The sequence below is a fragment of the Grus americana genome, chromosome 1, assembly GCF_028858705.1.
Source record: "Grus americana isolate bGruAme1 chromosome 1, bGruAme1.mat, whole genome shotgun sequence".
NCBI classification, from domain to species: Eukaryota; Metazoa; Chordata; class Aves; order Gruiformes; family Gruidae; genus Grus; species Grus americana.
In genome coordinates this window covers 41,041,278-41,059,875 of record NC_072852.1, presented here as the reverse complement: position 1 = coordinate 41,059,875, position 18,598 = coordinate 41,041,278, and the positions used below count along the sequence as shown (strand labels likewise).

At 40.0% G+C, this 18,598-nt stretch overlaps 1 protein-coding gene across 3 annotated transcripts in view; it reads right to left on the bottom strand.

Moving 5' to 3' along the window:
* Nucleotides 1-17,986, bottom strand: part of LGR5 (leucine rich repeat containing G protein-coupled receptor 5) — a 94,057-nt gene extending 76,071 nt beyond the window's left edge. For 2 of the 3 annotated variants that reach the window (XM_054812995.1, XM_054812997.1), the window contains exon 1: nucleotides 17,595-17,981. In XM_054812995.1, the coding sequence (XP_054668970.1) occupies nucleotides 17,595-17,806 (212 nt within the window). In that variant the 5' untranslated portion in view covers nucleotides 17,807-17,981. Of the gene's footprint in view, nucleotides 1-17,594 lie in introns of all 3 variants that reach the window. The other variant, XM_054812998.1, reaches the window with a different exon arrangement.
* Between the last annotated feature and the right edge of the window lie 612 nt (nucleotides 17,987-18,598).

Below are 18,598 nucleotides of genomic sequence, written 5' to 3'. Positions count from 1 at the left end.
TGACAGTTTACAGGATGGTGTAAAATATCCATTACATATTTTCACATGTGTACCATACAACATATATTTGATATTTTATTTGCACTTATTAACCATAATCATATTAGAGTATCATATATTCAAGGGTAGTAGCGTGAAGACATTACCTTTAATCTTTAGTCAAAGTTAAAACCTTAAAATAGGTTTATGAAGTTAGCACAACTGAGAATTAGTCAAGCTTGCTAGCTTACCCAGCAAGAGCTTTCACTGTTAAATGCACAAATCATGCCAAAATCCATTAATCCTGCCAGGGAATGGCAGAAAGAAGCTCTAGCTGTTGATTTAATGATAATGAACAGGCTCTTCAAGCTACCTGCAGAGTTTTCTACACTGTAAAACAAATAAAGTCAATTTTAAGAAACACTTTTTACAGAAGTACATATAACGATGTTCTTTGCTTTAAACACTATGTAGCAGATGCAAGATTTTAAAATACAATTCTGCTTATCTTGTTATACATTTAATATAATTCATTATAATGTTATCTATACAGAATGTGATTATAAAGCATATTTGGGGGATTTGCTATTTGGTAATCAAGAAAAACAAAACTGTCTTAAAAATGTTAAAATGCAAATCTTAGTAACGAAGAAGTTTTGATCAACAATTGTCATGTTGCAGGTCACATGTAAAGTGGAGGCTCTGGCTACTGTTAACAGACACACAAGGAGATGATTCATAGTTATAAAGGTACATTTTCTTCAGTGCCCCAAGTGTACCATTTCTTACATTCTTGAATTTTAGAAAAATTAAACATAAAATTGGAGAATGGTTTAAGTTGTTTAGAACGCAAACACGTCTAACTTTTGGGGGTTTTTTTGTAAAGTGATATATGAGATGACTGTCCTATTTTTACCTGTTTTACTTGTTAAGCATTGGTTGGGGATGCAGAATTTGCCTTGATCTTCAAAGCAGGCAATGGCAGCTGGGGGGCAGAAGAGGATATTCCCTTTATGCATATGAAACAAGGTAAAACCAGCAAATATATTTGAAATAGGCTGCTGCAATCACTTCTTACAATGCTTTTTTTTCTGTTATTGCATCATAATAGTGCCACAATGTCTAAAGGAATGAAATTATTCTTGTAGGAAGATGTCCAGTATATACACATGAGCCATACTTCTCTCCATAGGGTTAATAATAATAATTAGAGTCTTGTTACTAATAATTTGTTGAAGTTCTGCTCTGGATGATAAATTTCATAGCTATTTCAGAGTAAGGTGGCATTTTCAAATGTAAGCTCATATCTGATGAGTCTTCTTTCACTCTCTTAAATATGGTGTCATGTGGTCTACAGGCTATGGATATCTATACCTTGGGTGAAGTCTGCCATCAAGCAGACAAAAGGCTTTACCTGTGGGTACTTCAGTATGGAGTGAAGGGGACAATTTTTTTCCAGTTTTGCAAAAGTTTTTTACCCAGTCATTATTTTGAAATTGTTTGGTGTATAAACTTCATATTTATTTGACTCACAAATTCAAGAACTGTTCTGTGCTGTTCTTACAGAGCTACGTCTGGGTGAAAAGTTTTCTCTCAGTTGACTACTAAATTGAACTACTGCAAATGAACTCAAGTTCTCTGAAAATATTTATCTGCTCAGTTTTGCTGAATTCTAAACTCATCTGGAACAGTCTGAAGAATTGATTTTGTGCCTATTATAAGCACCTCCAATGGAATTTTTATAAAATGCTATGTTTATCAACTATATTCAATTAATCAAGGCAAAAGACTTTTACTAATGAGCACATGACTACAACTAAATCAAAGATAAGAAAATCCCATCCCTATGGTTTTCTGTGTGTTCATTTTTGCATTGGAAACTACAACGGTACAAAAGTACTTGAAAAGTTTTCCAGTCCCCTTCAGTTGCTCACTGAACAACTCTCAATCAGTTGTCCCTGTCTCTTCAGCTGCGATGGTTCGGCTCTTTCTGAGGCTACATTCTAAAAAAGATCAGTGAAATGAGATATATATTTTTCAAAAACCAGAAATGTGTTTCTTTTTAAACTGGCTTATTTCACAGATCTGCTTAGGAGCACAGCCCAACAAACAGCTGAGTCAGCACAGCCGAAAAAGTCGAAGCCTAGAGCAGGAGGGTGGGAACAACTGGCTTCGAGGGGGGGAAAGCCAACACGAGCGTCTTAAACTGTCTCTGTTGCAGCAGGACTCTTAATATGGAAGCACATTTTTTTTCCGAGTTTCCTATTCCAAATGCAGTCTTCCAGAAAATTCTGAGCACTATCTTCCTCCAATTCTGTGAATTCAGAACCTTAACTAGCAAAGACAAGCAGCTCCTGCTCAAGGAATTCAGCTGCAAAAAGCAAGTTCTCTTCCCAGTGCTCTGCCCTGCTAAGTGGGATCAACAATTGGTCTTGAGCAGGAGTGTTGGGAGTCGGCACACATGCTGGCACCTTGGAAGTTCGCTTTTGGACGTCTCCCTCTCCTAAACTGTTTTTCCTCAAAGATCTAGCAAGCCCTAAATCGGTTACCTTTCACAGCTTGGAGAAAAAGTCCATTTTGGTTTCTTATGGTATCTCATATGAGGAGATTCTGTGCTGACAGGACCAGAAGAGAAAGTGTAGAGATAAAACATATCAGAAAAAATAAAGCATATAAATCAGGCTTTTACTACCGTCTTTCTCATCTTTTTCACTAAACCATCAATGTTGTAAGATTTCATGACTTGACTTACCCTCAAGAACAATCTTTGGACCGAACCCAGTACGCCCACTACATCATTATTCTGTTGTCCTTTCAGGCACAGGAATTATAACAAAGAACAAAATTGGCTCTCAAAGTTGGCTTCTGCAATGGCACTGATTTTGGATTACTCTGTGGTTTTTTTTATTTTTGTAAGCAAAGAATTTTAAAAATAAGAGCATAAAAAAAAGATTATGACTGTTTCGTTTACAGACAAGATGAATACAATGGTTAGACTATACATATACCTCCTTTTCAAAATGAGAAACAATCCTCTTCATAATAGATTCCTGTAATAATAAAGCTATCGATATTTAATACTTTAAAAAGCACTAAATTTGTATCTGTAAAAACTGTTGTCTTAACGCAACTGAAATTAGTATTTTGACAGCAGTTAGAAAGGGTCAGTGTGCTCTCAGGAATAAGAATATTCGCAACTATATTAAAATGCCATGGAACACAGGGATTTGTTTTCACTTACAAGGTAGCAGTTAAATATCCTCCAAAGCAGCTAGGCGTGGCTGCTGTTAGAACGAGATACAGATTTAATCACCTTGGTCTAATCTATTTTGCAATCTCTTATTTTGCCCTTCAGAATACAGGTTGCCTAATAATTCAGCTCTGGTTTTCCCGACTTTAATTGCTTTATAATTTGTAGACTCTTCAATAATTTGATTCTATTTTTATCAGAGCTTACATAGTTCACTGTGATAACAGGACCACTCAATTTTCATATTAATTTGACAATAACTACTTCCACAAAGAGGACAGACCTAGGAACATGACAGAAATCTAGTCAATGATCTGAGGATCAAATTTAGGCAGCTGTCTTTTAGTCTCTACTGCCTGTATACTCTTGCAGTCATACTCTTGTTGTTAATCAATGCAGTCGAATAGGTTTGCAGATTTCCAAAGTGACTTCCAGGCACATTTAAGAGATATAGCATATAAAAATTAACATAAAAATAATTTTTATAAGGTCTAAATATTTGCCAGAATCTCTTTCCCAGCTTGTATACAGGCACACACAATATCTGTATGCGTTCTACCAACTGTAACTTAGAAACAAAATACTCTTCTTCATCTTACAAGTTAATGTCTTAAAAAGTGAGAGACATAATTCAGACTCAATAGCTAGAAAAATCTTACGAAAAACCTCTTCCTAGATCTGTAATAGTAAGCTGAGAAGCTTGAAAAAGCTTTTTTTTCCCCCCATGTAAGGCATCTCTTTCCTACTTCATAGCTTAAAGATGGTAAGGATAGAGGTCTTAAAAGCTGTATAGGCACTTAGAGATGCAGACAGCAAACACAGACTTACTAGGAAGGGACCAGGCACTGAGTAGATAACATGGAGGTAATAGTCCCCACAGCTGGATTGCCTGATGTCACACCAGTCGCACCATGATCTGTCTTTCCTTCCAAACACAAAACAGCTAGGTCTGCAGCTGTATCCAAAAGTATGTAACTGCCACACTCCCATGAATATAGGATAACTTGGTATCCAAGGAAAAATTTAATGTATAACAGAACTTCAAAAGTATTTCCACTTTGACAGAATGAGAAATTCAGATACTGAGAAAAAATACACTAATTTCTATATCTTAATATATTTTACACTTTAAGGGCAAGACTTAACGAGCATATGGAGGTTCTGCACCATACAGAAGCACTGCAGGTGAAATCATCAGCCTGAAGATGCACACATTTACATTAGTTGCATTTGTTTATGTCTCCAGAAAACATAACATGCATAATAAATCCAATCATTTTACCTCTACCTAGACCTAGCAAAGCTTGCAGTTATATTGTCAGGTCTTCTAAATGTGAAAGTTTAAGAACATAGATATATGTTTTTTGAGAACCAAGAAAAGCCAATGATTTCAACTACTGAACTAAACTGATAGTTCTGACAGTTCTTCATCCTTTTTCATAGAACTGGGGAACAGCGCTTCACTGACCCAGCCGTGGATCAGTCCAAATGGGGCTCGCTTGCCTCTCAGTAGCCATCTCAGGATGAGGCAGACAATGGTATATGGCAAACCTCCTCAGAAGCCAGAGGAGGACACGTACATTCTTTGTGTGACAGTTCTGACTAGTGGAACGCTTCCCAGGGTATCTATGAGCTGACTGCTTTTCTAAAGAGCAGCCTTAGGACTTTTCTACTTTCTTTGTAAGCTGTGTTGCTGTCCTAAGTAACCTACAAAGGAAAGTATTTTAAAATGTCCTAAGGTACCTCTAGGCACCCCTGCCAGGCCTGGATTTTAGAAGCAGCATAAACTCTACTCTGATACCGCTTACTGAATTCTTCTTAATCAGCATCTTTCAGTGTCAACTGCATCATGTGCTTTGTGAAATACTGAAAGAGTAGCATGAGGTACAGAACTGGTATTAAAATCAACCTTCTACTCATTTTAATATCATAGAATGGTTTGGGTTGGAAGGGACCTCAAAGATCATCTAGTTCCAACCCCCCTGCCACGGGCAGGGACACCCTCCACTAGACCAGGTTGCCCAAAGCCTCATCCAACCCGGCCTTGAACACTTCCGGGTTCACTCAGCCCCATGTATATACTTACATGGTGACATTTCAAACTTATCTCTCTACACAGGGAAGTTTAAGTGTTATTTATTTATTCAGAGAAAATTGCTGGTCTATTCCATGTCATATGTTTGAAGACATTATTTCATGGTCCAATGTGTACTCTCATTTGTCTAGTTTGAATTTTTATCCATCAATATTGTGTCTTATGTTAATTTGTTAACACTCTAATATATTACGTTAATGCAATCTGTGCTCTGAGTGCTTTACAATAATTTTAAAATTAGTTTATGATCTCATGCCAGCAGTAAACCTAACCATCATCTTTCCTATCAGAACATTTAATTATGTATTTTTGCTACATCTGGCAGTCAAAGGCAACGCTGTCAACAAGATTATTATGAATATGCAATAAATAAAAAATATTCATAGGAAATAAAACTCTGGATTTTAAATGACCTGCATTATATATTCTGATGGATGATGACCTAAAATGAAAGATGGATATCAGAATGTTGTTGGGGTTTCTTTCTCCACATTTAAACCCCTGCGCACTGAGATCAATCTCTGTGCACAGTTATTTCTTTATACTTGCCCTGACACATGACAAAAATATTCAAAAATTGTCTTTTTTAACTAGAAGTGAAAAACATACATATATAGCATCATTAAAATACTTACTCAAGAATGCTATACTCTGGAGCAGCACTGTAGAGTCATCTTAGTACGCAACTTCAAAGCCTCTTACTCATACTGTAACTAGTGAGAAATTCCACCTCATATTTCATCTTCATCAATAATGGTGCCACAGCACATAGAGAAAAATTTCCAGCTTTGGCACAAGGATCCCTTGTGTCATCCTTCCCACCTGCTGCAGCCCTGGGCTGTTTCCTCCAGGTCAGCTTACACAGCCTTGAACCACGCGTTCCCGACGCGCACCCAAGGTCACTGCGGTAGCAACAGGCCTGCTCTAATTGCACCCGAGTGGACTGACTCGGGCGTTTGCCTGTAACACGGTTTGAAGACCTCAGTTTGCCTAATAAGCCAGGAGCTGCTCCGTGAGTTAAACAGCATACAGTAACACTAGTTGCTTTGTCAACTCTTTACACCCATCTTCCAAAGTTTTACATTGGCTAGTACTGCTCCAAGGCATTTCATTGTGAATGGACTTGACAGCACAGAGGAATGCTCAGATTAACATCTAAACCTGCTAATAAATGTTAGATCACCAAATGTTTCAATTGCTGGAATTGTTTCTGATGAACACCATTTTACAGAGAGAGAACAAACAAAAGGCTTATTTCAGGTCTGATTTTGTTTCACGCTGTTACAGCTAGTCATGTATTTCATTTATCTTCAATGCTAGTAGTGAAATTACTGACTAAAAGAACACAGACATAATGCTTTGCTGCTAAGGTGTATTTTTTTTTCCTTTATGTCTTTCTGTTATTATTCTCTTGTGGCTAGGACATCCATCCATTTACCAAATTCATATTGTTACATGATGATACACAGAGTGTTTATTTTGATTTGGTCTAATCTTGATTAGTACATATTTATTGAACAACCACCTTAATGCTGCCTTATAAAAGCTGTGAACACTTTAATGGAAGCTCTCCATACTGAGATAATCAAAACCACTAACGAATGTCATTTACAATTAATTACTATCATTGCGTACTTAGGCAATTATTCATTCACCAAATATGAAAAACAAATCTGTTTGTGTACTCAGCATATGGTGATATCTGGATAAAGTGTAATTTACTTTAGATTAGGCTCACCATGACCCTCTACAATAAAACTAAATGCAACATACCAGGAGCTCAATCCATATCATCAAAAGGAGTTTCAGTTCTAGCTTCACTGGGAACCAAATTGGCTCATAATTAGTTTCCACAAACCCTTATCAGAATAGATTAAAATAGCAGCATGTTGAGAGCATGCAGCATTTCCCTATATACTTCCCACACTGAGATACAACACTGTAAATAATACCATCCAGTGAATCTGGATATTACAAATTCCTTGTGAAATCTGATGCTCTTACAGCACTGCTCTATGGTCAGACAGGCAGGAACATAGAGCTACAGGACTGCAAGATGCTGTATCCATGATTGATGATAAATGTAGAGAACAGACCACATCTGGCTTCACGTTTACAGAATTCTTCACAGATTGACCAGAGACAGCCATTGAAGGCAGAACAGCTGAGGCACCAACATGTACAGAAATGTGATTTTGATAACTCTATTTGGTATGACAGTTCTTTTGGTCTGTGATAAATAGAATGAATGTATCACAGTGCTGTGTAAGCATCCTTCAGAAAAATCTGTTGCTCTTTTCACTGAATGCTATCAACAATGACAACAAAAAGACTGAAAACCAAAAGAAAACACCTCCTTCCTGAAACTGTGGCAAAGTCTCTACAGTTGACCACAACTCCCTGACACAACACAACTCTCCTGCTAGAGTCTACATCCTGACACAAACAAGGCAGTAATGGTCACTTGACTGTATACTTAAAATCTTTTTTTCTAAAAAAAAAAAAAAAAAAGTTTACTTTTGTTTCTTTCAGAAAGACAGACACCAGATCCAATAATGGCATATTAGAAGCTTTTCTGTCAAGAGTCAGCACATTAAAACTGCAATGAATGCTTCATTTTAATTATATTGATTAATGCTTTTCCAAAATCTTCAAATTTTTCAAATTAAATTTATTTAAGCAGTACCAATTCCATAGAATTAAGTTAGTTCCATTAGTATAAACAAAGCAAAAACTACCTGAAGTCTTTCTTGGCAGAAGTCTATTACATTACACACATGGAATGACATGCAGAGATGAATCTGGCACTGGGTCTTCCTCCATTCCCAATAATGATTTATTTTAAATATTCTATCCAAATAACCTAAGAAATACTTCTGCTATAACATTCTTCCACACATATATGTTTCTGCACAATGACTTTTTCTATTCCGGATGAAAGTTTTTTGCCTTATCAGTATTCAGGAAGCATTTGCTTTATTCTAAAAACATGTACTTCAGGATTTCAAGAATGTGTTCAACTATGCTTCGTACTGTCTCTGGCCTTCAGGCAGATAGGATGTTCGTTCCAAGATGCTTGTCCTGCTCTTTCTTTTCACGTCTTCCGTCTTGGCCAGAAAGTTCTGGCAGTCAGTAGTTCACACTACTCTACATATGTACAGGCAACAGGTAAGAGGCAAAGTGAAGCCTTCATATGCTGAGGAGCTTACAGCCTTCCCAGATGCTATTCTCAGATCCTGAGCTTTCACATTGGCCTTTTTCAGTGCTAGGGCTAAATAACACCATGTGAACCCCTTACTCTGCTACCAATTACTCTTCCACAGTGCCACACACCCAATTTTTAGAAACACTCGGCAGCAGTACTGCAAACCCTTACTCTTCACCCCACCACAACTATATGCTTACACCTATCTCCACTAGGGCCAGCTAGTCACAAACATTTCTGACAATAACTATGCCAAGGTAACTGTACCCTACTAAGTCTTATTGAAGACACATGGCACAAATGTAAACTGTGATTTGCATTACTGCAACTTCTCCTGAGGGTTTAAAATTGGTTGAGCTGCCTGATGAGAGCCACATTTCACTACTCTATAGCACCGATACAGATGGATTCCCAAGCTACCTGCCGTTTCTTTCTTCACAATGCACTTTTTGCTTCTCTGTTAATCTTCCTGTAATTATGTGTGCCTGTTGCAGGTTAAAGTCAAAATGGTAAGGCTTTATGCAGGGACACTGTAGGACTGGAATTTACTCCCTGAGACCCTTGTCAGGTCATGAAGTTGAACCTGCACTTCTTTTGGAACTCTTCCAAATCCTTGTCTTTGCACAACTTCAACACGAGTGCAGGCAATACTTCCATATTGCACCAAGCATATGGATCCTGTATTTTCTTGTCAGCAGGTCAAATATTGCTTTCAGACGCCTGCATAGACGTCACTTGTTCCAGTAAGAATCTTACATATCACAGAGTTCAGCCCACGTAGGCAGCCATGAGTAAAACTGAAAGGCAGACGTACATCCTTATGAAGAGAAGAAAATCCTTCAGCATTTCACCTTATTTTACCATGTCATACTCATAATTAGCACCTCATGAAGTGTTTTTAATCCACAGATCTGCAACTTTTATCAGCCACTACCAAATTAGTCACACTCAGATGTAGGTAGTTGTCCCAGCCATCACATATATAGAGTAAGACTACAGAAAAGTTGCACAATTTGCTTAAATTTGTAAACTACTTCATTACTGTATCCAGGAGCAGAACTCAAAGGTCTTGCTACCTAGATCCCAGCTATAGCTATCTGATCATACTCCCTATTCCCAGAAGCAGTTCCTGCTCCTTCCTCAGGCTTCCAAAATGGCAATCTCTGTGAACCTGAGTTTTTAAGAAACTTTGGTTTCTACGCCTTCATAAGGATGAATCTCGTTTCTGGACACTGCACAGCTTGGACTGCCCCCCACCACAAACATAGTTGCAACCTCATCATGTGCAAGACCAACAGCAGAAAGATATAATTTCTGAGGCAGCCTCCAGGCCAAACTGATCAAGGATAAAAGACGCAAAGGCAAGTTACTCATCAAGGTGGCTCAGAACAGGTAACTTTCAGTGACGGGCGAGAGAGAACTTCGTCTTATCTTACTTGCTTCCTTTGCCAGCTATGACCTACTTCTCCCCTCAGGGTACACAGAGACTCATTTACAAACTCAGTGAATGCCAAATCAGTGCAGTTACACTTCCCTTAATGCTGACATCTGTTCTCTCATTCACTTAGACTAGCATTTATATTATCACAGGATCCAGAAGACATGGTATAACTGGCATTGTAAGATGCCTACTGCTGCAGAAACAAGGGCTAGGAAAGTTTTATTTCTGTGTAATACTGGTGTTGTAACTATTCCATCCTCAAGCAAAGCAGACTGAAGTGTTTGGCAAAGGAACTAACAGCAAAGTTAAAAAAAAAAGAAAGAGAACTAGTGGTACTAAACACGAGCTTTACTTTTCTACCTCCTACCTCTCCTCCATAAATACCAGCATCAAATTATTGTCCACTTTCATGGGAAAAGTTGTATGACAGAAGCACAAAAAAAATCGTAAGACTTAAAGGGTTAAGTTTATACACAATCATTATACAAATTAAGTCCCAATCCAGCAAATATTTCTGCATTACTTAAGTACTTAATGCTTAAATTGGGTAACATTAGTAAGCACGGTTACTCTCAATAAAAAAGCATTTATTCAAGAATCTGCAAAAGAGGGGAGAGATTTTGTGTGGTGGGAGCTATAGCTGTTTGTACTGCTTTAGACTGATACTTTTTTTTAAGTTGCCCAAAGCCCATCTATACCCATACATCTCCACACATACAATGTCATATCTCTTGCACAAAAAGACTATACTTTACACTATAATGCAAAATTTTAGCAATTTTTTATCAAAAACATGTCCTTAAAATTACTTAATTACAATTACATAACTTACTCCTGTTAAAAAACAGTGCATTTCAGATTAAACTAAATATTCATTTTACATAAGGTTTTGAAAACATTTGAAAGAAAGGCTTTTAAATGATTTATGATATACATAAGGCTTTAGGCTGTGTAATGAGAAAGTGAAGCAGAACATCTTAGTGAAACTATTCCAGACAAATGAATTGATAATTGGGGAAGGGGGTAATTGTTTTAGAATTATTCAAGGCCTTGATCTGACAAACATTTGCACATGTGATTTCAGTGGAACCACTCCTGACACTAAAGTTAAGTATCTGCTTAAGTATTTGCAGGACTGGAGCCAAATCATACAATTGGGCCCAAACTAAAAGCCCATTTGTTACCAATAAAATCTTAATTTGGGAGTGGCTGATTATTATAATTATCACTGTTGGATAACACTACACTTCAGAATAATTATTTTTTGCGCAGTGTTTAGCCATGAATATACAACTTGTCCTTTCTGGGATGGACCTTAGTGCTGAGGCCACTGCCCCCAAACCCAAAGGTCATAGTTAAAACTTAATAAAAAATAGCAAAATAATAAAACTGGAAGAGTGATACAGAATGCACTGTCTTAGCAATGGCCTTATCAAGCTGGGCACGTACTGTACCAGCTCCTGGGAATCTGCACTGCTATCCCATTTCATTCCTGCTTGGAGTTCCAGGTATTCCTGGTGTCTCGTATAATGCTAGCTGGCTTGTGCGTTCTCAGCTTGAGTGATGACACCTCTCTGAGCAGCAGCTTATGGGGGTCTTTTTCATCTAAATGGCAAAGACACTGCAGGATGGTATTTCTTCTTGGGGGCTGCTGCTGCTTTAAGACTCATTCCAAGGTCTCTAATTCAAAAATTCCAAGCTGTTGTCCCTAGGTTTTTAGGAAAAAAACACGCTTCTTGGGACTAAACCCAGGGGTACCGTAACTGTCATATATAGTCAAAGCTGTTCACTGTCTTAGTTTTGTGCATTTTTCATATAAACCTTGATTTCAAGAGAGAGAAGGGGGTAGCACTCCTTCAACAACTAACAGTAACATCGTTTCAGGCCCTACCCCTCCCTAACTGCATTTATTTCTTTTATAATTCTCCAGGTATTATATTTCTCACATCTGATGAGTAAAATTGTACAGAAGTTTCTCAGGTGTTCTCGGTAAACAGCACAGAGAATGTAGCATAAGGATTTGCCACATGCACTGCTAAATCTCTGAGAAGTAAGCATGATCACATATCATTCTTTTTAAAGATGTTAGGGTATTTTCTTTTAACTGAAGTCTAAATCTGTTTTGGTATGTCAAAAACACCACGTCATGTTCGGCCCTCAGTCAGTTTATTTGGAGCCAAAGGAACCACACCTTATTTACCGTGATTTTTACTGGGACAAGAATCAGATCTGCTGGACAGTTCAAGGAAAGAAGTCAGGGAAAATACCATAAATTGTATTAATCAAGACCATTTAAATAACCAATAGAGAATTAAGACAGCATTGCATGCAGATGAAATATTGTCTTGGCCAACAAACAGAATAAAAGAAAGCAATCTGGACTGCTGCAACACTGGTAGCAATTTTAAGCATTTGAAAGACAAATGACAGCAGAGAAAAGACTGAGTTAACAAGGGAGCACTTGAGGAAAGTCTAATCTCCGTTGGCATGCTGACTGGGAAGGTCAGCCCAGTGCACGCGTTCTCAGCTGGAGTCAGGCTCCCTCTGCCCGGCCAATTGTCCTATGCACTTCAGATACCAAACCAAATTGAAGGTGCCTTCACCCTGCCACCTCCTTATGTTCTGCCAGCTTAAAGACAGCTTCCTTTTCCCTGTCGATTTATGCAGCGTTTCCACCGAGCAAACGCTACAAAGGAGAGAGGCAGTGTGTGAGTGCCTTTCATCCCCCTTCTGAGCAGCACAAGGCTCCTTAGGGAGCAGCGTAAAGAGTTATTTTTAGCACTGTATTCTCAAGTGGGAAGAGTGACATTCTCTTCTTAAATACATTTTTAATCCAAATTTTTCACAAAGAAACTAACTTTGAGTTGACACATTGTGTTTTGAAATTTCAAGCAAATCCCTTGAAAACTGGCAAACATGAACTTTAAATAGTTTGTTACTTCTTCAGTTTTTATGTACCTCTAATTTATCTATGCGTACATTTTACCTTTGCATACCTGCTATTGCCATGAGTAGAGAGGAAATGCCCTGTTTTCTTTTCAAAAGGGGGATTTAACACTAAATTCTAAATCCAGAACCTGGATTCTCCTTCATCCTCAACTGGGACAAGACTCAGATTATTAACTGAAACCACATGGCAATAATTTAATTTATTTCAACTAGAAAGGCACAAAAATGGTTTATAAAGTTTGTAGCTATGTAAAAAAGTACTTTCTAAGAAAAGGTAGACATTTTACTAACTACATAACACCTAAATCTTGTCAAGGGATCTGGATATTGTAGGAGACTTTACAAAGCTTACTTCTTCGTAAGAAGATAGCTTGCTGTTTGATCTCTTTGAAAAACTATGGTCATTCTCACAATACCTTAGATGAAGATGCAGACAAGACTTGAGATTGCACTGTGAGATCAGAATGACTAAAATAGTACAAATTTACCCTAAAGGGTTGGTCATAATGTTTGTCGGTATTCCTGACACAAACAACTATCTTTCTTATTTCAGAAGTGTAGTTAATTTGTGGGAATATACTTTTTAACCTTCAAAAAGTAAATAATTTTTTTCTCCCAAATTCTTCATAATTTTTTTCCTGTTTAGTAGTCTTAAACACTTTCAGATACCCTGCAGAGTTTTGACTGTGCTCTTCAGCAATATTTATCATCAAATACAATATTATGGCAATGAATGAAGGAGAAAGCCAAAATTTATGTGAAGACTAATATGTTAGGAACCTTATAATATGTATTGATTTCTTCTTCATAAGTTTTACTGTAATACTGTCAATGTTATTGTAGTTTTGAAAAATAGTTTTTTCTTAATCAATTATTTCTATGAAGAATTAAAATGATATGAACCAGATTTTCCCCAATGTTACTATGCATATTTACAGTGTACTCAAAAGTAAACATTTTAATGCAAATAACATGTATCCCAAAATAATTCATTAAGTATGCTATAATGTAAAAGGCAATATACCATATGCTGCAATATTTGTACAGGTATGCATGCATGTCTATGTCAATCTAAGATGGTAACATTATGAAAATATTCCTCTTAATTTTCCACTTAAAATATTCCACTAAGTTTATCATTGGGCATTTTTGGTCACAACACAGCATCTGAACTGTTAGACAGCCCTGGCATTTATAATCAATTTACTTTTCTGTGCTATCCAGGCACATAATAGAGACCCGCAAAAAATCTTTAAGAGCTGTCTTCTATATTATCATCACAAGAGATATGGAAACGATTTTTTTTTTTTAATATTTAGTATGACAAGTGTTCTTGAACAGGAGTTGCCAGATTTTACACTATTGTTGATGGTTAATTATTTAGGAGAAGTTGGGTGAGCCTGTGGTTGAAGAATGGAGTTAGGATAAGGCATTCTGGCTTTAATTACTGGCTTTGTCATAAACTTTACCTCTAACTTTGAGCAAGCCCTTCTTTGCTGCAGTTTTCCACCTCCCAGTAAACGGTAACAATATTTCACTAACTCACAGGCTTGGTCTGAGAATTAATGAGGGTCCCATGTACAAAAGACCTGTAGATCCTGGCTGCTTCTTTTCACGGTGTACTGATAGGAAAGTGACATGTTCTTAATTTGAAACAGAGACTCAGTGCTGCCCTTCATCAGCACATGGAATTCACATTTATGTCAACTGGAATTGCCTAAAATACATCGAGTACATTATTTAGCCTGAAAGTAAATGAAGAAAAAGGAATGGAAAGAAACTCCTGGATTCTCCTTGCCTGCTCTTAAAAAGTCTAACAGTTCATAGCAGCAGGCACATAATCATAAATAAAAAGATTTTTGATGGAGGCAAGAATTGCTGCCTGGGAATATAAATGAGAATGCAGAAATGTATAGCAGGTCCATCTGTAGACTTCATTCAGCTCTGCTGCAAGAGCATCATAAAAAACATGGAAAATTGAGCCACCATAATATATCATGCTCTGTATGCATTTGTCCCAATATAAACCAAACCTTAACGGCCTTGGCATTTTAACTTTTCACACAATTTCCAGTGCACATCAAGAAAACATTTACCTTTTTTTTTTTCTATGCAAGTGTCCAGATAAGATAAAAATGACAGAAATTTAGAAAAAAAAACACCTTTAAAAGCCCAAACTTAACACAAGGCAGTACCACACACTGTTTTTGGCCAGATATGTCTACTGTGCAAGAACAGAATTGATTAGAGAAGATGGTGTTTTTTTGTTGGAAAGAGAATTAATGTGAGTACATAGTCTTAATCTCCTGCTTTGATCTGAAGTAAAAATTGTCACAACACAAAAAGACATTTCTGTTTTTCTAGGGGAAAAAAAATAATTAAAAAAATCAAGGAGCATCTGGTTGGCCACTACCAAGCTCAGGGAGGCAAACATCTCTATAACAAGCAGGCATATTTTAAAATTTGCCATTGCTTAGCCATCTACAGAAAATGAGACTTGACAGTTCTTTATGGAAGGCAGGCAGGAGCTACAACTCTGCATAATTAGGCAATAATTAATCAGTCCAAGGATAACAGCCTGGTAAATTTGGAAAAGGGTAAGTGTAGCTGCCTATGTGTACGAACCAGTCTTTTATACTGTTATACCATCTATCTTTTATACTGTTATATTGCCTGTATGCAGACTTGGTCGTTTAAAAGTCTGCCTGTCCCACAGTGGGGCTTTTTTACTTCAGGGTGTACACTACTGAACAGCACAGAATTCTTGACCACAGAAAGACATTCCCTTGCTGAAGGACAAGAGGATTTAAAAACAAAAGTGTGGACCAGATCACAATCCTACCAAGAAGCAGGTTACTGGAGATATATACATACATACATACATACATACATCTTTTCAACAGCAGAGGTATTTTGACATCATCATGCATATTTATGTTCTCCTCATGAAACAGTCAAACAGAGGGTTCTCTAAAGTTTTTCCAGTTTTAGCATTCCTCCGAGCAACCATGAATTTAGGGCATCTACTTCTTTACACAGTGTATGTACAGCTTAAGTATACCTTTATAGCTTCGTTATCTATCTTTCTGCTTACGACTTTCCAAAGCACCAGGAAACATTGTGTCTTGAGTATATCCAAAATCCTGACCTCCTTTTGAAACCAGTGGCAGACTTTGTATGTATCTTAAACACTGTATCTTTAAAGTTCTGCTGTACTGTAAATGGTCATTCAGTAGTGCTGACTCCTGCCTCTTAACATTACTAATAGCTTTGACTTTGAAATGCTTATGATAAAATAAGCTAAAATTGATCTTATTAAGATAATTTTCAGAACAATATTTACATGCATAAGATTTAGTCTTTCAGCTGCACATCCGCTTTCTAAACCAATGCTATTTTCACTAAACTAAGCTCTCTCCTAACATATACTTAGTACTTAGATTTTATTGGTTGCACTTCATTTCTACCTTGTCTATGCTGTCATGTTTATACTTCTCTTAGACCATTTCTAGTTTAGTTTCATCTGCTTTCTCAGATGCAACGTATGTTTTATGTCCTTTCAAGTATGGTATTAACAGAGAAGTGAGTTCAGAATTATCACTTTAGTGCCCCGGACGCACAATACTGTGAAAGCATCTTTACAGTAACCATAGTAGCAAGCATGTCAACAGCATGTCAGAATATACAGACGGACAAACACATTCAGAAACTGGCATACCGTGTGCTGGATATGGAGGATAGGTATTAAATTAACAAGCTACTGGCCACGCAACCACAAAGAACAGTATGAAATCAGTAAGGAGGGCACTAAAATAACACTTTTAATGCACCAACACTTTCAACGCACAAAACCAAGACAGGCTAAACGATGGCCCTTCTGCCAAAAAGAAGGAAACAAAGAAAAAGTTTCCCCACGGTTTTGGGTGGGGTGGGGTTTTTTTGTTGTTGTTAATACAAAGTTTCTTCGTTCTCGCCGTCCCTGTCCCTACACGCTGTAATTCAGCGTGCCCGAGATGCAGAGGAGTTTCCGAGCACCGGAGCCCGGCCCGGCAGGGAAGCCCCGTAAGGCGGGTGCTCTGAGGCAGAGGGAGGGCTCCGGCGGGGTCGGGAGCGCCGGCCCGGGCCCGGCTCCGGGCACAGCCACCTGCCCGCCGCGGCGGCAGCGCGGGGCCGCCCGAGCACCGCAGCGGTGTCCGAGCGCTGCCCGCCTCCTCCTGGGAGCTCGCTTTAATTTATTGCCTTTCCTCAACCCGAGGGGAGATCTGTTAAAGATTAAATCAGCAGCAACCGCAGTTCAAAGCCCTGTCCCGGGAAGCAAAGGTGAAGATAACGTCCCTGCAGATCTAATCGAGTTTCTGCTGTTGCAATCGCTTTTAATTACCCTCTGAACGGCACATCACACAGCGATCCTCCAGACGCCGGACCGGGCACTGAGATAGCGAGATACTCATAAACGCTTTACAACCCGCCCGCTGATTAAAAAGCGATTAGAAACTTATTTGAAGTCGAGTGTTTTCTATAGGCAGCGGCGCGGCAACGCACCGACCCCCGCGCACCTCCTGTCACCGCCGGGGGCCGGCCCGGGCCCTCCCGCGGGGCTGCACGCCGCTGCCGGCTCGGTAGCGGCCGCCGGTGCCCCCTCCCCGGCCCGCCCGCCCGGGCTGCCCGCACTTACAGGTAGGAAGTGAAGACGCTGAGGTTGGCGGGCACGGCCGTGAGCCCCAGGTCGGAGCAGTCGGCGCGGACGAGCATGCCCTCCTGCTCGCAGCGGCACGGAGCCGGACAGCCCCGCGGGCGCTGCCCGCCGCCCCGCGCCCCCCGCCGCAACCCCGGCAGGCAGAAAAGGAAGAGAAGGAGGAGGGCGCGGGCAACGCGGGACGTCGCCATGGAACCCGGGGGGTACCTAGAACCGCGGGGCGGCCGCTCTCATGCCCCGCGGCGCGGCGGGGGCGAAAGGCGGGCGCCCGTTTGGGCTCGAGGAGCTGCTGCGGCCGCCGCCGCCGCGCCGCTGTCTGTGGTAGCATCTCAGCTTACACGCTGCTTTAAAGCCCTGGAGCCGGCACTGCGCGCCCGCTGACGCCGCCCCAGCCTTGCCCGCCGTAGCGCGGCGGGCCCTGCCCGCGCCGCCGTACGAGCGGGCGGGCGGGGGCGGCCGCGGGCCCGGCGGGCGGGGAGGCGGGAGGCGGCGGGGGGGGGGGGGGTTCTCCCCCCCCCCGCCGCCTCCCGCCTCCCCGCCCGCCGGGCCCGCGGCCGCTGCGCCCCGGAGCTCCCCTCAGGGCGGTGATCTCCCCTCAGGGCAGCGGTGGACGTTTCTGGAAGGCGGCGGGGGCGAGCGGCAGAACCTTCTTCTTTTCCCCCCGCCCCCCTCCCCCCCCCCCCAAAAAAAAAAAAATTACATTTGAAATCAGAGCGTCGGTCCTGAGGCAGTGGTGTTAGCGGAGGGTCTCTGGGGTGGTGGGACACAGCCCTCACCCGGTTTCTTGTGAGAGATTTCCACTCCTCAGGTAGTGTGGAAAGCGGCCTTCGCACTACTGTTCTCTGACTGCATATGCCAAAGCCGTTGGTGAGGGAAAGGTGAGGATGGCAATTCTTTTAAACCTTTTTTTTCCCCTCCAAATCAGTTTTCAGTGTGAACAAGCTCCAGATTTGAGACTAGCTACCAGTTTAAATAACCCAGTC